The sequence below is a fragment of the Papilio polytes genome, unplaced genomic scaffold (assembly GCF_000836215.1).
Source record: "Papilio polytes unplaced genomic scaffold, Ppol_1.0 DF822845.1, whole genome shotgun sequence".
NCBI classification, from domain to species: domain Eukaryota; kingdom Metazoa; phylum Arthropoda; class Insecta; order Lepidoptera; family Papilionidae; genus Papilio; species Papilio polytes.
The window spans coordinates 464436-490556 of record NW_013526359.1 but is presented as its reverse complement, the minus strand read 5'-3'; the positions used below and the strand labels follow the sequence as shown (position 1 = coordinate 490556).

General features: G+C 31.5%; 1 protein-coding gene across 2 annotated transcripts; it reads right to left on the bottom strand.

Moving 5' to 3' along the window:
- Window positions 1–923: 923 nt before the first annotated feature.
- LOC106105587 (pancreatic triacylglycerol lipase-like) lies at window positions 924–25877 on the bottom strand. Of its 2 annotated transcripts, none has more exons than XM_013285985.1 (15): window positions 25599–25877; window positions 6200–6352; window positions 5921–6041; window positions 4684–4831; window positions 4281–4433; window positions 3657–3746; window positions 3422–3557; window positions 2915–3145; window positions 2756–2831; window positions 2478–2614; window positions 2346–2407; window positions 2183–2259; window positions 2038–2107; window positions 1839–1963; window positions 924–1403 (listed from the first exon to the last, which is right to left on the bottom strand). In XM_013285985.1, the coding sequence occupies exons 2-15, from the start codon at window positions 6345–6347 to the stop codon at window positions 1298–1300; spliced, it is 1680 nt and encodes a 559-aa protein (XP_013141439.1). In that variant the 5' UTR covers window positions 6348–6352; window positions 25599–25877; the 3' UTR covers window positions 924–1297. The 2 variants fall into 2 exon arrangements, with proteins under 2 accessions (XP_013141439.1, XP_013141440.1); XM_013285986.1 differs by having other exon boundaries at window positions 2915–3127; window positions 25599–25876.
- Window positions 25878–26121: the final 244 nt, after the last annotated feature.

Here is a 26121-nt window from a genome sequence, read left to right as displayed (position 1 = left end):
ACATGGAAATAATTAGTTCCACACTGCAATTTGAAACATCTATACACAGATGGCTAAAAAAAAAGCCCAATGAATATCTTGGTGTAACTGCTAATAAATGAAATGCTTAATTTTCATAAAACAATTGGCCAAGAAGCAAATTACATTTTTAGTAGGATTTTAATTGATCTATCTGTAATTGTTTAGAACTTAAATTAGCCATTAACATAAAAAAATTGGTTAAAAGCAATAGTTATGTAACATTAGATATTAAAATTGTATTTAAATTAACTAGAACATTTATTCAATTTTTTTTTTCACTTGTTTCAAAGGAAGAGAGCTATTTATTAAAATCATATTTGCAGACAAATATATGTATTTGCGTATTCACCGTATATTATCTTTAGGTGCTTTTTCCTTTAATAAAAAGATTATTTTATTTACCTGTCTGATTGTTGTTTAACGTGCACGTAAGTAATTATGGCTCCCGTTGCAACACATGATAAACCTAAAACAAGCTTTGATGTTTGTGACGACATTTTAAATTCTATCCTAATAATTTATCATTTATTTTATTTAATCATTATTTTTTATTAAAAAAAAGTGACAAACAGTGACAAATTCAAAACTGACATTATCGACAGAAATCCCCAAGTGTCAGACTGACAGTTGACAGTTGTAAGGTGAGTAGATTAAAAATAAAAAATAGTTAACAGATACAAAAGCAGGAACAAAAACCGGGTCATGATCAATTTCACAAATTAATTTTTTAATCCCACTTTAAATAAAGAGGTGAATTTAGCTCCTTCTTGTTGATTTTTTAAAGCAATTTTACAAATATTCGTTATTACATAGTTTTGGTTAGACAATAAAGATAAGAAAGACAGTATTTTTTATAATAATTCGTATATTGTTACAAAATAAATATATCATTAAATAAAAATACATTTTAAACTATTTAAATCTTAACATTAAATTCATAGTGTATCATATTTACAAAATCGTTGATCATAAACTTAATCAACAAAAATACTCACAGTAGCTTGACAATGTTAAATGAAGAGATAAAATGAAACTCACAGACAAATATTGTTAAGAGTATTCTTCATCACAAGTCATGGATTCAAACAAACATCACATAATGGAAACCAAGTTTATAACTAATAAAGTCATTGGGTATAAATACGCCGTCACAAAGAGATCTAACCACAAAACACACTTTAAAATAGGCTGATCCATCACAATTTTGATGACTTAAAGCTTTCCTTATTAATTTGTAATAAATAATGGTGCTAGCGTCATTTGTATGGCACGTTGGCTATCTGCTGCAGTTGTCATAGAAACTTGCGGATCCCCTATTGGGAATTTCTGCAAATTCACGTTTCGGCGTGCACAATTTACTGCTGAAATCTACATTTCTCTTCCTGCGGAAAAAGATACTGTTATAAGCGTTCATACTGTTAGGAACAAAATTTGTACCGTGCTATAGAATTGGCGCAACTCTAGATTATCGGCATAAACGTCACGTCCCTAGCTGACAGCTGTCAATGTCACTAGAAGGGATAGATTGGCGCGCAACCTGGGTCCAGACCCCACCGAGAAGTGTTGCTCTGAGTTTAAAGCGACAGTATCAATTAAATAAGTTGTCTAAAAATACTCATGAATTAAAACAGATACGATACTAGTGTTTTGCTTTTAACTTTTTAATTTGGTAACAGACATGGTATTTCATATTTCCTAAGACTGAAAGTCTCTGGCTGTCACTTTATTAATAGAAATTTAAAAAAAAGTAGATAATTAAATTAACAGCTATCATCTGCTTCGTAGACAGAAGTTACAAAGGATTGTTAACAATTTACCCTCTACTTGGCATCTCCATCTGGTCTACGAGAACCGACTTTACGTAGAGTCGGTCATTGCACCATAAGATACAAAGAGATCGCGGCTCCAGTACATTCATGTCGTACTCCCACGATAACTCTACCTAAAAACAGTTCAAATATTCATTTAAAATATTTAAAAAAGTGAAATAATTTAAAAAAAGATTTAAATTCATACTTTTCTTATTTTACCGCCTAAATCTACAGGATGAGTGACTACTATTGTGTATGTTGTTCCATGTTCTAATCTGAAAAACATAACATATTAAATATGTTCTGAATAGAATAATTATTAATAAGAGTCGTCACTGTAAAATACTTACTTGACATAATTACTCGGTGTCAAATCCATCCCTCTGATTACCCCTCTCTCCGACATTAGTGTTACTTTAAGGAAACCCTGATGGAAAAAAAATCAATATTTAAGAGGGAAATTCTGTTATTTCTTTTAATGTAAAATTAGTTAAACAGAAACATTTTTTTTACCTGAACCCAAGATTCAGCTCCTTTTGGGTTGGCCAATTGTATTGCAACTTTATAGTGTCGGTCTGGAAATAAAAACAACATTATATTGTCTATACTCTTAAATTAAATTGATTTGATTGTAATAAAACTTACGACAAAATGGTTGTTCTTTTCCAGTACTTAAAAAGTATTTAGCGCCAATAGTTTCTTGTTCTTCGGACGGATAAACCTCGTTTTCCGACTGATTGTTTTTGTTAGCTATAAGACCCGGAGAACTGTCTGCGTGGAATCTAAACAGTAATAAATAGGTGTTCGAAATGTTAAAAAAAAAAAACACGAAATAAGTATTATCGATAGCAACATATCGCAAATATGTTTTATATATGTTTTTTGTTAAAACAGGGATAAAAAATTTATTGAAAAAAACTTACCCCATTATGGCACAACCATGCCCACAATGGAAACATTTTCCAGAAATAAAGTGTTGATAAGATGGACATTGGTGACCTATAAATAAAAAAAACTTACAAAGTTCAATTGCCCGTCGAGATCAATACTTAAGTTTAAAAATAAATGATTATATTCCTTACCAATGTAGGGACATTTTCCATTAATAGATTCTGTGAACAGTTTGATAGCTCTGACGTGGTTACAGGCGACGAGCACTCTGGAGGCCTCCTCTAGGCCTTGCTTGACGAGTGTGAGCGGTATCAGAGGGCCTTCAGTGAGGTCACAGCCGGGTTGCTCTTTCCCATTGTTGGGGTAAAAATCTAAATGCCCTACCGGCTGCGACATCCCATATCCTGCCATAAATACAAAATCTGTCGCACGCATGGGATAAACAGGTTGATAATTAGTGGAATTATGCAATAAATAATCATGAATTTCAATATTTTTATATAACTACATGAAATGAACATCAGAGGCTAGGAAGCATATAATACATATTTACAAAAAATACATAAGTATTACATTATTAGTTTGTTAATACGAGTATAAAGCTATAAGCGATTTATTTACACCAATATTGATTATTTAAAATGGATCTACTACATATAAGATGAATGTAAAAGCAAGTGTAAATATTAAAACATTACCTAATAAGAAAATGCTTTTGCCGTCAGTGTGGATGACATCAACGAATTCAGCGTCAGTAGGATCTAATCTAACATGTGTTGGCATTCCTTGGAAATATGGTTCGGCTGGATCGAGACCAGTTATCCTTCCTAATCCCTACAATATAAGAAGCTAAATCAAAGACAGTATGAAGAACCTGTTTCAACAAATTCAGATTGCCAGTAATTATATATGTCGCTCTTTTAAGGCACTTACTTGAATTCTCTCTCCGGCGTAGCCAGCCGTGTGCGCGCCCAAAGAGTGGCCAATGATGTGTACATCAAGTGGATTTAAACCATGATCTTTCTGTAAAATCACATTATTTTTTTTAATATATAATACTAGCTGTTGCTCGGTACTTTGCCCGTGTGAAATTAAAAAGTAATAAAAAATATGGTCTATGTTACTCACTGCTAACGTACCTTTTAATGGTGAAAGAATATTTTATATCGGCCCAGTAGTTTTTGAGTTATTTCAATACATACAAAAAAAACGAATCTTTCCTCTTTATAATATTAGTAAGAAAAAGCGTTCATCATGTATCACTAAATGGTTGTATACAACAAAAAATATATTAAACTTCGCAGAATTTTATTCACTACAGCCCAGTAATTCTGAAAGTGTTCCAGGAACTGCTGGCATAAGGTAAACTCGATAGGTAAATGATGGCGGGAAATAGACTTGAGGAAAGTCAAAGAACAAAATGCAGAGGGCTAACCAAAAGCAGTTATAGTTTGAAAAGTGCAAGAAAGAAAATTGTAATTCTCTGCTACAGTCAATAAAAACGTAGACAATATTCGTGTTGTAAATTATTTCTTATTTATTTGTAGTTTGAATTACCTGTAAGGTGTTAATAAAGTGCGCCACTTCTAAGCCTACCAGCCGCGTGTTGGCGGTGGCCTGCGTGTAGAGCGGCAGACTGCCGCCGGCCCAGTCCACTACAATCACGTTGAAGTCATCTGCTTTCACGAGCTCGTCTTTCATCTCGCTTACCTATAAACAAGAGATCTCATGAAAAAACTAACTTATTGGATGTCAACGAGGCTATTAAATGTTTTTTGAAGGTACTACTATATAGTTCAATTCCAGTATATCTTTTATGTAGAGTTTATAAAAAATTCGAGTCAAGTCTACATAAAACAAATACATGCTGACGTGACGTCACAATTTGTTATGTTACATGAGTACTAATATTATGCTATAGAAACAATAGTGTAAGAGATTATTTTTAATTGAATCTTACCCAGTTGGATAGCGGCGTGTCTATGAAGCCGTGTATTATCAACTTTGTCAAACGTTTTGGGCTGAAGTTGGACTTGATTATTGTTTTATTCATATTTACATTTAATATCTGACCGTCTGTTGGATTCTTCTTAGTGTATAAAATGAATCTGAAATGTTATTACGACATAAGTATTTGGGTGTAGCTGTAAAAAGGAAATGAACAATATTATCGCTATTTATAAAATAAATGCTATACTCAGTATAGCAAAAGCGAAGGAAAAAAACCTATTTATGAGATACGCGAGAAGAATATTTGAAAGTTTAAACAATTTTTACATATTTAATAGAACAATATGTCCTCGTTCTACTAACCGACATCATGCGAGACGAAATCTACAAAACATACCACTTATGTTTTTGCGAACGGTAATCTTATCTCACAACTTACATGTTGCGTATTTTTTGCAAGAGAAAAAATATTTTTGGCTTTTACAGACAATTTATTAAAGTCATGATTTAAGAGGCTACTAATTATTCATACTAGTTTTTGCCTACAACTGCGTTATCATGGGCTTACCATATTAACCATTAGACTGTATTGTTAGGAACAAAATTAGTACCGTGCTGTTAGAGTTGACGCAACTCTAGATTATCGGCATAAACGTCACGTCCCTAGCTGACAGCTGTCAATGTCACTAGAAGTATGGATAGGTTGGCGCGCATCGAGAGTTTGGCGAAAAGTGTTGCTCTGAATTTAAAGCGACAGTATCAATTAAATAAGTTATCTAATAGTATGAAATAAAAACATACTAAACCGTATATATCGGCAGAAAGATTTTTTTTTCTGTTTTAATTAGCGGGAATTAATTATGTTAATGTAACGTGATTATTTTATTTTGTTACTAGCTTTCACTTGCGATTCCGACCCTGTGAAATGAAAAAAAAAGGAAACCTAAGTGTCCCTCCAGACTATTCCCCACATCTACGTCAAATTCAGCAGTTTAGGCTACAAACTCTAACAAACATCCATCCATCTAAACTTTCATATTTAAAAAAATCAAACAAAAAAATGGGACCCACCTGCAAGCATTACCTTTCGGATAAAAAATGAATTATCAAAATCGGTCCACTAGCGGCGGAGTTATGCCGTAACACACATAAAAAAAAAAAAAATAAAAAAAAAAAAAAACATACAGACGAATTGAGTACCTCCTTCTTTTGGGAAGTCGGTCAAAAATAAGTAAGATTATACCAACCTGGTGTTAATAACGACTCTAGGCAGAGGAAAAACATTGAATGGTCGATGAATCAGATGATACCAACTTCTTGTGATGTTCAAACAGCCGAGTTCGTCGTAACATCGAGTTTCATTTTCAACTGGAACAAAAAGTAGGATAGAAACCTAAGATCGAATAAAAGTCGTTTACAATGTTTATTTAATTGACAGCAGTAGTTGCCTATTTATCTTTTTATTCCACTATTTGCTTGGCTTCTTTATGAGAACAAATAAAGACATATAAAATTAATTAACTTACAAGGTAACCAAGGAATGTTGACCTCGATACGGTCAGAGCGTGCCCAGTTGAAGGGGTCCAGTATACCGGCGAACGTCGGTTGCAATCCCAGAAGTATGCACCACAGCATCACACGCAAATGTCTATCTGTCAGGTACAGTCGACGCATATTACCTGTAAATATGAATTAATATTAATGTGTTCAAGAATACCCTTGGAATTAGTAATTCTTAAGTTACTTCGTGATAATTAGAATAGATATCTAAATGCTTTTCCATGATACCTTTCAAAATAATTTAAGCTTCGAGTTTTTTTATTACCTTACATTTTTGTTGAATATATAGCAAACATTTTCGACTGACAATACTTTTTTATAACATTAAAATGATAAATATTTAACACATAATATATGAAATTAAGGGTATTTTATATTCATTTTTAAGTATGAAACAAGTTTTTTTTTGTCAGGTGGCTTTGTCGAGAAGCGATGATAACGCCCCATAAGTCTAAAACTAACAAAACTCAGTTATCTTATTACTTTCTTAAACAGATGTCTGCCAACTTAAACACCGTCCCGGTCTCAAGTAGGCAACAAGTTTGATGTATGCTTAAGCATTTAGGTATGTTGCTCATGGCTATGTTAATGCCATGCTCATATGTATATTTAACCTGTATACTTGACGTTAATTAGCCTAAAAATGTATGGAAAGTCAATATCCTTGAATAGCGTAGAGTAAAGTAGCAACTACCTATGGACACATGATGTGGCACGGTTTATAGGTTAAATGGACTCAAAGAAATATAGTAATAAAGTTTATGATAGTATATATATATAGTGAAAAGTGCCTGTTACAACAAGCCCTTAGCTCCCCTATAACATGTTTGTGTGTAAGTGTGTGAGTTTATTAACATGGAACAGGTTTCGTTCTATTTTATTTAAAACTATCATTATTATGTTAGAAATAAATGTAAGAATACTACATAATAGAAAATGATACAGAACAAAAAAGATTTATTAGTTTTGTTTTTGCAACGGTAGTTTCGAAGTATGCACGCGGAAGAAAATGTTGGGCACATTATCTTACATAATACGGCTGAGGCATATTGCAATATTTAGTTGTAAGTTGCAAGGCCGTATTATCAAAACATTAGGTAAGTAAATTAAGCTTTTTCTTTTTTCCAATATTGGGATAGTTCTATTCTTATGCCACAAGTTTGTAATAAATCATAGTTACGTATTTAAATAATGTTTGATATCACAATTGTATTTGTCGAAATCTAATTGACGTTTACAAAATGGATGCAATTTTTATGTTAATAGTTAACAAATACCTGTTTCGTAAATATTTATGTACTATCAGTGTAGACAAATTAATGCTTTGGTACTCAAGTCGTCTGTACGTTTTTTTTTCTTTTTATTTTTTTTTATGTGCGTTACGGCATCACTCTGCCGATAGTGGACCTATTTTGATAATTCTTTTTTTATCCGAAAGTTAGTGCTTGCAGGTGGGTCCCTTTTTTTTTGTTTGACTTTTTTGTATCGATTCTTCAAGTATTTTCATCACTAATGTAGTTATGTTTTTACCGTAGGCCTTATTAGGTTATAATTAAGAATAAGAAAAAAATGTCGTAACAGTTGATTAATTTTTGACCGGAACACAGTAGATCTTGTGATTGGCTGACTCAATCCAAACAAAGAATATATTTTCTAAAACGCTCTTCAAATAATTACGTTAGCTTTTTAACTATTTTTGATGTATTCTGTATTCTTAAAATTTATTTGTTAATTTGTGCTATTTATCAATACATTTATCTTTATTTAATACAACAATATTGTTAGGAAAATATTAGGAAACGGAAGGAATAGTGGTTGGTAGTTTTATAAAATATATGGCAAGGAGTGGCTCGGGCGCTCAGTTGCAGTCTCGGCGCTCAGTCGCCAACAAGCTCATTGTTTTACTAGTCGTCACAACGGAACGTTCGATATATTTGCGTTGTCGCATTGGAGTTAGTTTGTGTGTTTTAAAGTATTGTTAATATGGCTGTCCGTCTATATTTTAAAGGAAGTCATTTGTGTCGAAATATCTTAACAAATATGAATAGGTGAAGGCTCTTTGACTATTTAATTTGAATATAATATTAATAGTTTACTCATACTTGACACATAAATTATTGCATTCACTGAACCGTCAATTCAAATTCATTTTAGAGAATATTCAATGTGTATTGTTGATTTTGTGCAACGTAAAGGTCAATATTGGGTACCTTTTGGTCAAGGCTTTAAATCATGCGAAATATCGATTGACAATGATAAGGCAAAGAGTACACACTACACCAGTAAATAATATACGAAGTAATTCAATGGAATTATTTTTATGATTTCTTAGCAACTATAAATAAATTCTTCGTAATATGAAAGTTTTGAATTCCAATACTACAAAGTAATTAATCATATCTGAACAAGGCCTTATCTTAAAAATGTAACTATGAAAGTCAATTATCTCGGATGAGCTACGAAAGTGAAAGCCTAATAAAGAATTGTTATGAAACGTGTTTGAAAGGTCGATATTATAATGGTAGTACATTTACTAAGTTTATATTAATAAAAATAACTCTATACATAACAAATCTAAATATGCCACAATAAGCTACAATATTTCTGAAATTGTAGAAGTATAAAGAAACAGAACTAGAATTATTTACTTTATTTTGAAATAAAACTACTACATTATATACAATTTAGATATTACCACATTCTCTGTAACGTTTATAATTTTAACTAGCATTAAACTACGAGATAAAAAGGGTTTTTAATAGTATAAATTTTCTATAAAGGGTCCAATAACTGAATCTAATAGAGCCGAGACTAATCAATAACGTTTTGAAAGTAACGGTGATGAAATAGCGATGCTACAAAAAGACAAATCGATTAATTGAATGGAACAAGCTTTCACTTCGTGTTAATAAACAATAGTGTTATCAAAAAGGGTTAAAGAATGAAGTTATAATTTTGGGCGATGTAATTAAATGTACGATCCGAATTTTGTTAGTTTGTCTATATGTGAGTCAGTATTTGAACCTTGAAGACAATTATAATTCATAGCACTTGCATAATTGTAAAGTAGTGGACAAAGGCAGCGCATAAAAATATATTAGCATTTCTATTTCAAGACTGAGACTAGGCCATGTCCTTTATCGTACGGATTGTCGAGCAAGGTTGAACTTTACATTTCGTAGACAAATAATGTCCTTGCTTCTGAGGACTGTAAGCTCACGATGTATTCGTGTTTGAAGATTCTCTATAGTTACTAATAAAATCATTGAGTGTTAAATGTTTCTTCTTTCTGTGTTCGTCACGTGTATAAAAGTATTATTTTCGCCGTATGTTTGTACTTTAGTACCTTGGCGTTTAAAGTGGATATTAATGTCCATGCAGTTTATATCTTATCGGCTGTACCCGCACGTCTTCATCCGCAGGAAATCATGAAAATTTTATTTTATTGTTTACATTTGTCAAATTATCAATTAAAAATGTCAAAATGACCTGAGGACAAACCATGGCAGTCTTAGTTGATGTTGGTAGCTTGTAGCTTATGGTCCCTTTCCGACCTTAGTTTTTAAACAATTTACTAACGCCATAAATTTAATAGCGTAAAAATATGTAGGCTAAAGTGTGACGTAATTTTAGTCCTTTTTGCTAAAGAAAGAATTGGTCAAAAATATGCCGTGATTGCTGACATCTTACGCCACAAAGTGTGTCTTTACGCTTTATTATATTAGTATAGATTGTAATAAAGATTCAATAAACAAAGGAAGATTTATGCTAAGCTAATCTTGTGGTATAGAAAATTATAAATTCGATATAGTTTAAAAACCATGTAATACTATGAAAAAATTTCATTTAACGCATACCCAGTGTTATATGTTAGGTCAGGTTTACTCTCGTGATGTGCTAACACATTCGATAATCAATCTGCAATGGTGGATTAAAAATTCGCCGTGGTCATATTGACCTGTTGAAATCGTTGTGAGCCGGCTTTTACGTAATATTAACTCGATGTGGCGTGCTCGACTGCCTCAATGACAACTCATATTTAACCGAGACGAAAGTCTTAATTATTTAATAATAAACATTGCACAATAGGTTAAAACGTACGATTCGTGTGCATTCTTTAATCTCAAACGTAAAACATTCGAAAAATGGATTATTTTCAACTGAATTCATTTTAAAAAATAGCTTAAACTACGGGTGTAAATTTAAATATAGCATGTTATAGCAAAGCATAAATTATCTATGATCTGGAATTTTTATTTTTAGTATATAATTAAAGGTTGATTTACTTTGACACGGTTGCAGATTACGGTAACCTTCTTTCCACTTTGTTTCTTGTTGACCCACATCTGGTATTGTTGTGGTCCATGCAACGTAACGTAATATTTACACAAAGTAATTGATTATATCATACTATACAATGCAAATCATTGTTGAACGTAATCATATGGATTAACCACATCTCGTTTGTTATTTTATGGTGTGCAAATTATGTTTCACTGCTTGTCCGTTAACAATGCAAATAATTGTTTGAATTTTTTATTTAAAATGATAAACGTATTTGAAACATAGATAAATAGTCTATAAATGTTTTATTTATCACATAACGAAATAGTTTATTTTCTAAATAAATAATCCCAAGTAGGGTTAGCAAGGAGCCTGCCGTCCGCAAAAATAGCGCCGAATCCAAAAGTAGGTTTTGACAAAAAACTGTTGCGTCGACCCTACGGAAGTAGGATAAGGAGGAAGATGATGATGATGATTTATTTGCTCTACTTGGATTTGTTTTGGTATTGCCAAATATTTCTACGATTTGTTGATACTGTTAGGAATTATAGCTTAAAGAAAAATTGATTAGAATTACAAATCTGAAATTAATACTATCAGTTACTACTAGTCTGTGCTTTGAAACTATTTTCGTTACTTCGTAACGGAATTGTTAGAACAGTTATTTTAAATGAGTTTAAAATGATCTTTTTAAGTTCGAAACATGTGCGTGTTGTGAATTGTATGTAAATTGGTTAAACATGTCTTGAATATGTTTCTTTTTCCTCTTACATTTTATAGATAAACAAACCTTTATAATTTCAGCATTTAAAGAATCAAACGTTTAAAACGCAACAGAAAAATTCTACACAAATCCTCTGATAGGTTTTACTTTGCGATCAGGTAAGTACGAATCAGTAATATTAAAAATGTTATAATAAAATACAAGGTATGTCTAGCATTCCTAATATTGTAAGTAAAACGTAATCAACTTACAATCACAAACAAGTGTGCAATGGGAACAATTGTAATCAATGACGTGTGCCCTTCCTCAAAATTGCTGCACTAAACTGCACTTAATTTACGTATTAGCTTATCGTTGTGCGTAGATCTTGATGTAAAGTATTTTCCAATAGCGACACGCGCACAAAAGCGTTAAGGAAATGCCGTGCTGTGAATTGTAAATCGTTGAACGCTTTACTTGTAAACGTTCCTTTTTTGATTCACCTCCGGCATTGTGTTACGAAACAAAGCACACAAATTGATGTTGCGTTTGATGATCCAGATTGTTCTTTAGTTTATTTTATCGTTGCTATTTGATTTTCAAATAACCTTACGTTGAGAGTCTAACATAGACATTAACTGATCAGCTTGTGCGTGGTGATAAATTAATGGAAATAAGTAATAAAGTATGAATAAATTAATTTTAAAGTATTATTAATTTAACACAACTTTTTCGCTTAAGAAAGTAAATGTCGTTATTTGGTTAGCAACTGTATTTTATCCTGGCACTGTACTGAATAGTAAGAGACGAATTAATGTTTGAAAAATGAAATCATCCAATGAGAACTATTCTTAACGTGAGTGATTGTAGTAAAGTATCGTATCGGCTTACACTACAAAGAAAAATGTTCTCACCAACGATACCAATTGCTAACAATAGTTATTACGCAACACTATGAAGTTTTTGTATTTATGCGTGTCGTCAAAACTGGCTTAATTAGGGACGTTTGTGTAATGTGTACAATCGGGCCATGTCACTCACGCACATAGCAAATGTTAGAGACAATTTTATTCGCCGCACAAATGAATTATTTGAGTTGTGAGCCATAATATATTTGTAAATGTAAGGTTCAAACAAAAAACTTTAATAGATTCTTAAAGATTACACTTTCAACACATTAATGATTATAATTTATGTCTACACTTTAAGTGTTTACTTATGATGATTAGAACTGACCTTTTAAAGTGTTCGTGTTGCGATACAATAATCGATGTTGGATAATGCTAGTGAAAGACATCAACGCGCAACTCCGAACGACCAACGATCTCCGTCGTGTTTCTGCTCTCCTGGTACTGGAGACGCGTTATATAAACAAAAATTACTTGCTTCAGTCTATTTTAAAATGCTTTTTATATTCTTTAATGTTTCTAAATCCTTTTTCTATGTTATTATTTTAATGAATATTGCATTAGAACAAAATAAATTTGTATCATACATTCCTAGCATGTGGAACGTTGCTGTTAAAAGGAGAAAGGAACAAGTTTGTTAGACGGGTTGGGAACAGGTTATAGGCTAGGGCAATTTCTTAGGTCTACAGGTTTCTTGGAGTTAAAAATAATATACTTTTTTCAATCGTGAGCTGTTGCAACTAGTCGATTTCAATAGCACAACTTGAAAGGAATGTTACTTATTAAAATGATTATTAGGAAACATATGCTAACTTGCTTGTTTATTACTATTGCAATAATATGATAAATGTGAAAAATGTGAATGTTCGCTACTATTGACAATGATGAGACTATTTTAAGTAGCAGTTTTTCCTTAATAAATGTCCACTCTAATTATTTGTCTTGCCATATTTTGCACAGATATGCTATTATGTTCAAAATTATTATTTACGATAGTCAGTACTGTACATTAGTTATAATAATTGGTTTGAGTGTTGCAAGTAAAAGTGGTAGAACTCGCTTTTATTTTATATCTAGTGAACGTTGCTCTGACGAAGTTTGATTTGTCAGCTATAGCTATGCATGCACTGCGACTTTCTCTGCACTTGTCAACGCGGTCACCCGCTTTTGTCTGTACGAAAGCTCACAAAACCGGTAAGAATCAGGCTAATAAGTCAATGTTAATGATAACAGCAACCATACTTAAGTTACTATGAGTATTAAAAATAAATTGAGAATAAATATTAAGAAACAAGGGGTACTACTTTTTCTTATAAACTAGCTATTGCTCGCCACTTCGCCCGCGTAAAATTAAAAAATAATAAAAAGTTTAGCCTATGTTACTCACAGATAAATTACCTTTTGTAAAAGAATTTTTAAAAATCGATCCAGTAGTTTTTGAGTTATTTCAATACATATAAAAAAACAAATCTTTCCTCTTTATGATATTAAAATAAATAAAAAGGCTTATTAAATTTAATTACATGTTTGTTATGGATAAGTATTGGTACAAGTCCTTAATTCTCAAATGATACATACTTTATTAGTAATATTGGGGTAAAACTGTTAAGATAATTCCTATTAAGAGAATGTACTTAACAAACTGTGTTGAATTTTTCATATTTCCCTTTTGTCTGTTTTATCTTTTAACATTAATCTACAGAAACAAAAATGGCCGTACGCTAATTGGTTATATTTCCTGTCTATCTTTTCATGTCACAGATTGCATTAATCATAATAAACCTACTTAAAGATTGTTTCAGTGACTATTGTTAAGAGAGATTTTTTTAGTTTTAGATTTCTACTTATTTGTTTGTTAATAGGAAATACATCTTTTAAATTATGAATAAAATTTTAAAACAAATTTAGTTAGTTAAAGTCTTTTACATCAAAACAATATGTACTTGAGAAATAAGAGTGCTGTATTTATAAAAAGCATAAATGTTAAAATCACAAGGTTTTTACTGTTTCATATTACGATATTAAACGAAAACCAGACATAAAATAAGACTATTATACTCGAACTATTGCTTACGTGATATTAACTTTCAAAGTATACACGCCATAGTTTACAAACTATAATTACCAAAACATATAGTAATGATTTATATCAAGCAATCATAATAAAAAGCTTAATACATAGACTTTCACATTCATCTGGCTAGATCCTGGGCAAGTAATAAGTCTATAATGAAATATCGCCGGTGAAACTGCAGCAAATTACAAAATCTAATACCAGACTAATAATACAAGTAAAATACTTCTAATAACATGAAGAGAAAGAATTAGTGTGGGTTTCTACTACCAATACATTTATACATATTGTCATCTTTTAAGTTCTGTTTGAGAAAAAAACGAGACAAATTGATAAAGTATAAATTGACGTGTGTGTACAGTGGTCCCCGCTGGTATGTTTCCACATACGGATAAAATTATTCCTTGCAGATAACTAAACTCCGTATCTATCTAAGAAATTACCAAAGGGTCGCCAACAATTCTTGCTTAATTAAGGCCTTTATTTTACATACACTGTTAAAACATCATACATTTGAATAACTCCGTTTTAAAATTAAAACTAGTTTTGAAAGGTTAAATACCACTTCGCTCGCATGGGATTGTTTTTTATTTCATATCGATCACGATCAAGGCAATGATTTAAGTTTATAACCAATTCAACTTCCTTATTTTTTATTTAAGAGTATCAAATGTAATTTGTCAGCGTTAATATGAAAAACATAACCTTTTTTATTTCTAGGCTGGCTAGGCTATTTTGTTTCTATTTTCTATCTCTTAACTTCCTAAAACAAAACAGGGAGATAATCGCTATTTCACGTTAAAAAAAATAGCAAATACATTTTTTTTGTTCCTGTTTTATGGTTCGTCTATAATATCTATACTATTATAATAAAGTGTAAACACACACTTCTTTGTTGCCTAAGATGTCAGCAATTACAGCATATTTTGAATAATTCTTTTTTTTTAATAAAAAGTCCTACACTTACGTTACGCTTTAGGCTATATATTTTCACGCCATTAAACTTAGGGGTAAATATTTTAGATAAAAACCCTAATGTGGGAAAGAGACCATAAGTTGCTGCCAACATCCAGGAAGCAAGGTTGCCATGGGTTGTCATAATGTCGTGATAATTTGATACATGTTAACAATATAATAAAATTTACATAATTTTACGCGGATGAAGTCGCACGGGAACAGCTAGTACGAGTACTGAATAACTATAAAGTCGGCAAGGGTATAAAATGATATTGAATAGTTTCTCAGGATTGTCAGACAAGTTAAGTAGCCTTAAGTATCAAGTATCGAGTAGGAATTCTTTAGAGCAAATTGAGCAACAAAAGTTGCACACCAAACACCTGTCTAGTGTATTATATTGACAAAACGTAAGAAATCAATACCTAGATATGTTTCTCAACGGTATGTGTGGCAAGAGGTTGCCGCGAAGTGCACGCACGTTTCCCGTTACATTAGCACGGTTAGATAACGTAGCTATACTAGGCTATTTCACATCACTAGAACTTTAATTATGTTGCCACTATGTTACCTTAATTAGTGTTTTTAAATGACACGATGCACCAATATGTGTCTTTAAATTTGCATCAGCACAGATTGATGTACATAGTCTAGGATCATAGCAAAAATCGGCGTAACACATTATGAATTTTAGTAGCTAATTTTTGTATTATTTTGAAATGTCTATTTAAACATAATATAAAAATAAATTACCTGTTAAATGTAATAAATAAATTGAAAGTAAAAGTTGATTGACGGTATAAAGAATAAATGCAATAAAGTGCATATGACCGGGTCAGTCGGCGAAAGTTTTAGTTTTCTCTCTGGAGTATAGACTGACTCCAAGGCTATAAAGTTACATTCAATATAGAAAATGGAAAGTGATGAAAATCTAATATCCATAATATTACCTTCGGATCAAATTGTATAGTGATTCTTAAGTGTAAATTTTTCGTAAACAGCATTCTTAAACATTTTATTTTAAACATAAAAAAGTGCAAAAAAAATAATTTTAAAGTAACAATTTTATGTCATAACATAAACGTTGAGGAAGGTCCAGAAAGATAACAGTTTTCGTAATTTAAAGTAAAAATCAATCAAAACTATAAATTTTACACTTAAAAAAATAATTGTTGAAAAACTATTTTTAATTTTTTTTACAGTTGATTAATTTACTTTTTTCTATTAAGAGTTAGAATCTTAAAAAAATAATAAAAAAGTGTCATTGTTTTAGATTCGAAATACGATATACATACAAACATATATAGTCAAGATTTAGTTCATATAGAAAGGCACAAGGCATTTAATAGCAAGCGATCCTTGATAATGTGAAAGCGTGGTTCCTCCGCCGCGCCGGGACTTGCCGGGGGCATTGAATCTTATTAGAACGCAAACTGAAAGCGTTTCATCTTAAATCTTGTAAGTGCATCGTTTAAAATGTTAAATAAAAACCGATATTAGTGTATAGACTAAGTCACGCACGATAATCGTATTAGGTAAATTTGGGGACAATTATTCAATGAACCATTTCTACAAAATAAAATAAACTTAACAAATTAATAGGTCAACCATAGTAGAAACATTTTGATTTGTATCAAAAATAAAACATCGATATTTGTGAGATAATTGTTGTGATAGTGAGGTAATACTAGGAAATGATTTGCTCGATTTGTTTAGCAACTTTCACTAGCGGACGTAGCCATTATTTATCGTGCTTTTAACTAATTAGTGTTTAAAAATGTTATTAAGCAATTATGCGGTCCATTTATTGCAAACAATTTTTGTTATTTACCGGTGTAACATTAACCTTAGTTTACCAACAAACTTTACTCCTTGTTTTTTAATTATTAACGGAAACATTAATTACAAATGTTATAAATATGTTAACTATTCCATATGTAGGTAAAGGTTAACATTATTTTTGTCTTAATGTAGAGGTAACGGTTTCAATCAGAACGTTTGGAAAAATAACATTTCACAGAACAACTAAGTTATTTAATTGCCTAAAATAATGATAGTAAAAATTCTTTATTTTACAATCAGTGATCACAGCATCAATATCGCCTTGGCTCGTTGATTAGGAAAACCTATGCTTAAGGAGCCAATGACTACCCTTTTAGGTACATCTTACAACAAAAAGAAAAGAAAAAGTATATTACAAATGTAATATAAATATACTATTTTTTTTTTCATTTCAATATATCTTACTAATATTATAAATGCGAAAGGTACAATAGATGGATTACTGCTTAAACTTCTGAACGGAATTCGATATTTGTCATAGAGTAGACAATAGTTTAAATAAATTCCGGATAGAGTCGCGGAGGAATCTAATCATACTAATATTATAAATGCGAAAGTTTGGATGGATGGATGGATGGATGTTAGAGTTTGTACCATAAACGGCTGAACGGATTTCGATGATATTTGGTATAGATGTAGAAGATAGTCTGGAAGAACACATAGGCTATCCACTTTTGTTTTTTTTTAATACCACGCGGACGGAGTCGCGAGCGAAAGCTAGTATGCAATAAAGTATACTTCAAATGTATGAATTATTTCATGCGTCCATGAAGGAAATCTTCATTCCTATAACCATTAGTACGCATTGTGGGTTAAAAAAAACTTTATGCAACAATACGGAAACATGTAGAATTCCCTGTTATTATGGATATTATGAGACAATAGTTTGGGAGCGTCCAACTAGAACATGCCACGTAACTGTTATGTAAGCGCATATTGAGGTCGGCATACCTGGCCATTAGGCCAACATTTTGAGGTCTTACCATTAACGTGAATATGTGGCCTTTGGCGGAAAGCTAAAATGTAGGTAAATATTGCTTGTTAAATATTGTTGTAGAGCTTACAAAGAAGTACATATAAGGTCTTAAATCCTAATAAGATTTTGTCATATTCTTTTTTGCAATTGTCATATTTATTTAAATACAAATTCGAGTAGCATGATTAGCTCTTTTAAGTTATTGTACAGGTCTTTAAAGTTACTCACTTAACATAAGTCGGGAGTAATTTGTTTACCTATTGTTGAAGCTTTGTTTGAAAGCAACAATCCATTAACGTTAAAGAACTTTCTAAAACCCATTTAATACTTGTGTTTACGACTTTGTTGACATGATATTTCGTATTTCTTTACTAATATTATAAAGAGGATAGATTTGTATTTTTGTATGTATTGAAATGATTCAAAAACTACTGGATCGATTTTAAAAATTCTTTCACCATTTAAAAGCTACTTTATTAAACTTTTTAACTTCACGCGGGCGTATTCCAGAGCAACAGCTGGTTAGTATAATACGAGTAATAGAGCTTCTGGAAGAACACATAGATTACTAACAAGTTTTTTTTATTTCGCGCGGATGGAGTCGAGCGCAAAAGCTAGTATATCGTAATCTTTAATGTTATTTCACATCAGAAAATGATCTACTTATTTTCACACTTATGAAATCAAGACGTCTCGTATGTCACTTTTGTATCGGTCACGGAGAGTTTGTTGTGAGATATTTAGGTCAGGGAGATGTTATGTCTACACTGCGGTGTCAACTGTTTCCTGCTTTAAATCGTTACTCCATTTTATTACGTGACTTGTTCTTTTAACCAAAGCGACCATTCTATTGTTAGAGTGCATTTGCACTGGATAAGCGATTAAAAGTTGCATGTTCGCAAAAGATTAGCCAGTTAAGGAACGAATTATTTAGTTATTACTAGTAAGGTATTATTAGTTATAAAAAACTTAATGATTTATTGCCCATTATAAATACATTAAAATTTGTACAGTAACAATTTGGTTGTTAACGTAATAATAATATTTTTATGGTAAATTTACACAATAAACAATTTATGTAAAACTGTTCCATACAAATGTGTCATGGGTTGTAACGTATTTTTGTATAAACAAAAGACAGTAGACCATTCAGTAGGACAGTAGTAAAGCGTAATGGGATATTGTTCTTTTAAGTACTCAACTATTGTAATGCAATTATTGCGATTCTATCTATAATTGGAGATATTATATTGGAATAAATGACGCCAAGGTCGTAAGGATGAAGACGTGATGAATACGCATTTATAGAGTGCGCATTTATGTCTTTTTTAAAGTTTTTTTTTGTGCTCTTGTCAAATAGATAGACAAAAGTGCGAATTTTATTCTATTTATTTAACGTTTGTTTTATGAGATTAAAATACTCTTGAAAGTAAATTCAGATTCAGATTTCGGAATATCTGGATATTAGGTTATAAATTAGAATAATTACGAATTATTTAAATGTAATTAATTTTATTTTATTACAATTTTATGCAAATTTGTTTATTTTCATCTTAAAATTAGTATTTAGCTTGGTTTATTACGAAATGGAGGCAACAAATATAGTTGTGTCTGCAATAAATGCATACAATCGGATGTTATAATCACGAAGCAATCATACCAGCGATCTAACCTTCACATTGTGTAAAAAGCAACAATTTTAATGTTTAATGATGAATTAATGAAATGTTTGAACCATCAATAACCTAATGGTTAAGTGAACTGATCATGAGTACGTGGATTCGAATTTGTCATTCTGTCAAAATTTGGTAGAAAACCGGTTTGAATTATGTCGTTGGATTTAATAAAAAAAAAACTATTTGACAAACCTAAAGTCGAGAAAATTTAACGTGATGTAAGATTTCTCTATAGTTTTGATATAACATTAAAAGATAGAAAATATATTTGATTCTGTAAACACTTAACACCTGACAATATTTCAAAATAAAATGCCGGAAGGATTTATCAAACTGCATATTGTCTATTCATATTTTAATAATTTACTATTAAACTATCATTATAAGTATACGTAACGTAACGGAGAAAGTGACTATGATTAATATGTACGGAACCTCAAGCGACTTTGTTGTGATGCCATAATATTTGAACGTGTTGTTTTTTGCGAAACGAGAAAAAAAAACATAAATAATGTTTTCCTCGTCGATTTCGATCAGAACGAGCGGCACGTACAGAGAAGTATAAAACGATGTTATCTAAGCAGAATATAAAAGAGCATCGTTAGCGATCCATATATCGGTTAGTCTGTCAACTTCTGTTATGGTATGGATGAGAAACGACTAGAAGACTGGTAACATAAAGTTGAGTTCCCAGTCATATTGTTTTTAACACTTACTTAAAAATTGTATTGGTCTCAAATGACCACATGATTTTATATTTAACTTTCGAGAGTAGGTACTCTAATTTTATTTTTCCTTAAACATTGTTTTAGGATTTTTTGTTGTCGCGGGGAATGCATTTACGCACTTCACCGTCCATCCTGCGGAGGCAGCAGGGACGGTTTCGCGTGGGACTCCCGGCCTTATATTTCGGCCGGACTACCCACTAAACCCCGCGGTGTTCTCCTTCGCCCAACCGGGCCGTGGCATCTACGTTAACATTGTTTTACTAGAGCTTATTTTATTAGCTTGTGTATTCCCCCACCGTATGTGTTGAAAGAAAAAGAAGAAACGTTTGGTAATGTTGACATACCTTCGGATAATTTTCTTTGACACAAAGTAGAATACACATTAAATACTTCTTTTTAAAGCTAATTTACGTTAATCTGAACATAATTTAAATTGCCTTTTATAAAGATCTTTTTATTGAACGATAAACAAGAACACTGTCATAGATAAGAGCTGTTATTAATTTGGAATTAACTATTTTAGATACCTTTATGCTTCTTGTTCGTGTGTGCTGACGAACAATGAACTATATAATACGTGTTGGGGAAAATAAATTGTCCGGCTTGCTACAGACGTGCTACTAATTCTAATGGCCAAGATTCTTTTTATTTAATCGGCAGTAGCTAAGGCATTCACCTGAAGTTATATCTTAAACTAGCTTTTGACTGCGACTCCATCGGCGTGGAAATTTAAAAAAATCAAACAAAAGTAGCCTATGTGTTCTTCCACACTATCCTCTACATCTATGCCAAATTTCAGCAAGATCCTTTCGGCAGTTTAGGCTACAAACATCCATCCATCTAAATCGCATTTATAATATTAGTATGAAGATATATCCTAGTAGATTTAAATATAGCGGTATCGTTGGTGAAGAACACAAAGAAATGGGCTCAGGGATTTACACGTTGCTATAAATTCTAAAATTATTAATGCGTATTCATACATAGGTATTGAATACTCGCCTAGAGCAAAAACGTATGTGACCTTAGTTCAGTCTCATCACAATGGTATATTATTGACAGTTTAGTGAACAAAGCATAACTTCCAAGTCGCATCCTAGATGGTACGAGAGTACTCTGTTATGCAGATTAACCATATGACCAATAGAACCAATCAAATTGTCGGTCGGATATACTATAGATCGAAATATCTCGGAAGTATAGTTACTCTATATCGACTTCGTAGTCACGTATGCATGTAAAAACTATCGGACTTGGCAAATGACAATCTCACGTTTTGATACGTGAATGTAGTTTAGCTGAAACCTTATATAACGCGTTGCATGCAACTATAATCGTTCCTGCATCAAATAATAGATACCTTTCGCAAATCACGCTGCAGTGATATCTGATAGTTGTGTAGTTTTTCAATCGCCAGTGACACAACAGTATAACATTCTTGATACTTGTAAAGGAAATCGTCAATTTTATTTAAATAACATGAATTTATTACCTAAATGTTTATACCGAACATTTCTAATTTAGTGCTTGTATTATTGATAGTTATAATTGTCATCTCTAATTGTGTTTGGAAAAAAAAAAACTGGAGAAAATGTGTGGCAACACTAAAAAAAAATACGGTAATATAGTAATTATTTAACGGTGAATTGATTAAATGATTTTAAATAAATAAATGTTACATAAAAATAATTTTATAATACCACGTTAAAAATCGATTTATTAAATTCCTTTAAATTAAAAGGAACAACATAACTTATTCATCGTAAACCAACATAATATATATTCCGAGATGTAATTGTGTTCATAATAAAAATCAATACTTTATGGACTGTGTTAAATTGTTACGTAAAACATGTGAGTAAAAGACGGTCAAGTGCGGGTCAACTGAACATGAGCACTTTATATTGTTACATCGACGAACACTTAAGATATAGGCTCAGATAGCTTAAAAATAGGTAACAAAATCCAACTTTTCCATCACACATTTTACACGTTACATTGTTATAAGATAATTTACAATTTGGGGGGGTCAGGCCCTTAGTCTCCTCCCCAGTCATGGTAAAAAAAGTGGGCGCCGTTGAAATCTCTCTCAGGGCGATAGTAGATCTAAAAACGACACAGCTAATATAAAATTGTAAATATTCGTAAATATTGTGGTGTTACGGATTCAGCATGTTAACAAAGGTGCAGTTTTCCACATTTTCGAAGGTTCCAGCATTAGAAAGCGATGCGTTTTGCAAGTTGTCCGCGGCTGGCGGCTGGCGGCTGGCGGCTTGCTTAATGCAAGGCGCGTGCCCGGCTTTCATAGTGGACGGACCAAGGCGAAGACGACCGATGTTGTAACACGCTCCGTGATAACAATCAAAATATTATTGTAGAACAATGTCCAGCTATTGTTTGTTTATGGCAACATTACACATTTCATACGAGATGGTTTGTTTTGAATGTAGTCTTTGATTTTTCTTAGCTGTAAAGTTGATTATTTGTTAAAGTATAGCGTATATCACATATTTTAGTACAAAAGGAATTACAGTAAGAAACTATTATATTTAATACCATAAATTAAAACAGTAACAGAATGTTTATTTCGAAAATGTAGAGCATTTTTATTTTAGTTACTCAACACAGAAGAGCTTTATGAAAATGTATTTGTATTCTTTTTTAATTATTTAGATATCGCATTTACAATAGTAAGATCGATAAACAATTTGGCTATTGCAAGATATGAACTTAACTATTAACAAAATTAAGATCGAATCAGATTTAATTGGTTGTTATTTCGATTATGAATTTTTGTGTATGTTTAATATACCATTGTAAAATTTATAATACCTATGTGTTAATAAATTTTGTCACCTAGTCATTAATAAATTATCTTGAAGATGTAAATCTGCTTGTTAAGGAATATCCAATTTGAGAATCGGAATTGCTTAAGCCTCTTAACAGGTTTTGTTGTCAATACCAATAAGGATAAATTATAAACAATTTGCTTATGTAAGCATAAAAAATATCAATACTTTTATAAATATTTAACACAGTAAGTAATTTCATGTATGGGATTAATTTCAAGTTTAAATTGATTGAAGATATTTAGAAATTATATAATAGGAAACTAGATTTTGCCCGCGTCTCCGTCCGCGTGGAATTAAAAAAAAATAAAAGTGAGTATGCCTATGTGTTCTTCCAGACTATCCTCTACATCTGTACCAAATTACATCGAAATCCGTTCTGCCGTTTAGGCTACAAACACTAACAAACATCCATCCACCCATCCATCCGTCTATATTTTCGCATTTACAATATTAGTATTAGTATAATTATGTTCTATTCCACTATTTTCGGACATATTTTTTATATTAGACTTTTTTCATTTTTATTGTAGATTTTTACATATTGCATTACATTATTATCAAATTTGCTACTTGATACGACTATGCCTGGTGACAAACCTAATTACAATGAATGTTTGTTACACGCGGGAAACAGTAGAGCTTTTTAATAAAAATAAATTCGATTCATTAATTTTTAAGCAGTCAAACAAAGTTTTCACTTCATTCTTGCGGAAACAAAGAAGGAATTTTTAAAATTTACACTTACAGCGTGGTTGGTTTAATTTTAAACTAAGCATAGCTAAATTCTAACGTGACCAGACCAATATTACTTAGACGCGTGAAAGCCTGAGATATTAGTTTCGCTTTCCTTTTTGTAGTCTATTGTCTAGATCTCTTGTTTTTTAACTATTATTGTATTTCAGGAATTTGAGTTGAACAATGTTTTTAAAAATTTTCGGCACCACTTTCCTTAAGACTGTATTTTAAATTTCAATATGTTCTTTTAAATTCCCGTTATAATGTGGGTATTTTAGAATTCAGTAAGATAAAACTCTGAAGAATTGGAGCAGATTTTTTTTATTTATCTTAATGTGATACCAAAAATGACGACATAAATAATGATGACAAGTTCAGAGAGGAATTATTCATAGATTGTAATTGAATAATTGATTTCAAAATAAATGTCAAAATAGTCGTTTATAGTACATACTTACAATCTAAAAACAGACTTATTTTTTATACAATTGATCTAAAAATACAAGCAAGATAAGTTTCACTTTTTTGTCGTTTCGTTTATATTGCAAAAATGACCGTTGAATTTTATTTATGTAAAATCATTATGTAAAACATAAATTCAGTTCAATTTCTGGCAGTATTTCTTAAATGTTTTCACAACATGTTTTATTAATACTTTTTATTTTAATCTGGATTTACAGGTGTAAGGTTATGATGGTTACGTGGTAGCAATGAGGCGTGGACTACGGGTTACGTTGCACACAATCGTGCACTTCCATCCGTTACGGGCTCGGAAGTACTTCCTAAGTCCAAACACGCTAACATTTTATACCATAGTTAGAATGGACTATGTTTGGTTTGATTAGAAAAATAATGATTTAATCACGCTAATTTCAACGTATTATGATAAATAAGCTATTAAAGCAAACATTCAAATTTTCGTAGGTGACAATTTTTAAGTTGACTTGTTAGAAAAATAACAATATTTACTTAATTATTGGAGACAGAATTAAAACGCATGTTCTTGCTCTTAACTAAAAAAGGAATACAGACATAGTTAAAAGTTGTTCTACAAAAACTTTTAATTACCTAATAGAATGATAGAGCAACCAAAAATTAGTGTAATTGTAATAAACAGGAAAGATATTATTGATTAACAACATACCGACGCTTTTATAATATGGCTAAGTCTTTTTCGTATGTGTTCATTGCTTACTTTAAGTTTTTGTAACTCGTTACAAATCGTTTTACATTCCGTTGTGCAGGCCTTATGCAAGGTCATGAGATAAGTGAATTGGTCAATATACTTAACATTAAAGTCGGAGTAAAAACAAATATGAGGGTAATCCTTAAGTTTACTTATTACTTAGTTTTTATCTTTACAAATTTTATGTCTACCGTCACTTCGTGTTTATGTTTTACTCATTGTATTTATTAGTTTATTATTTTTCTTTTTATATTGTTACTATTTGTGTTTATAACACTTTTTTTAACCAGTACCAGTATGCCCAGTACAGCAGAAATAAACTAGTTATTACGGACTTGTACAGTTTATCATTCTAGACTTGTTACGTACTTTCGGTAGAGCATTAAATCCAACAAGTTTTTTTAAATGTTGCAACAACTACGTCCACAATAAGTAATCCAAACTCACCCCAAAAGAATATAATCAGCTGTTTTTCCGTCCTTCGTTCTTTTGCTTCACTCGGTGTATTACGCGATAGCACAATAAACAAACACAGGTATTGTTATACACCCGATTAAGTAATGTATTGCTAAAATAATAAAGGAATATCGACTACACTATTGAATGGGAATGTGCGTTTAATGGAATCACGTAATTTCGGAACGCTTCCGACTGTTGTAATACGTTGACAGTGCGCGTGCGTTGCGCGGGAAAGTTCTGCGAGTACTGTCAAACAGACAGGCGCGCGCGGGCTAATGCTCGCAGTCTCAACCGCCTGGCCGGCTTCACATCTCACTTTCATATACGTTTTTTTTTTATTTTATCACTTTGCAAAATATACTTCGGTGTTTATTTCCAGACAAAACGCAAAACAAAAAACAATTCTGTTAAACTTATCATTTGTTTTTAGCCTTTTAATGAATTGATAGTCTGTGAGTAAGAAAATTCTACGAAAAAAATAAGTAACCAGAAAATTTAAAACAGCTTTTTT

Excerpts from the sequence above, each read along its gene's own strand:
- LOC106105587 (XM_013285985.1), bottom strand. The coding sequence starts at position 6,347 with ATGCGTCGACTGTACCTGACAGATAGACATTTGCGTGTGATGCTGTGG. Across the intron at positions 3,558-3,656 it reads ACGCCGGAGAGAGAATTCAA|GGATTAGGAAGGATAACTGG; the intron begins GTAAGTGCCTTA and ends CTTATATTGTAG. Across the intron at positions 1,404-1,838 it reads ATGGAGATGCCAAGTAGAGG|GAAGAGAAATGTAGATTTCA; the intron begins GTAAATTGTTAA and ends CTTTTTCCGCAG.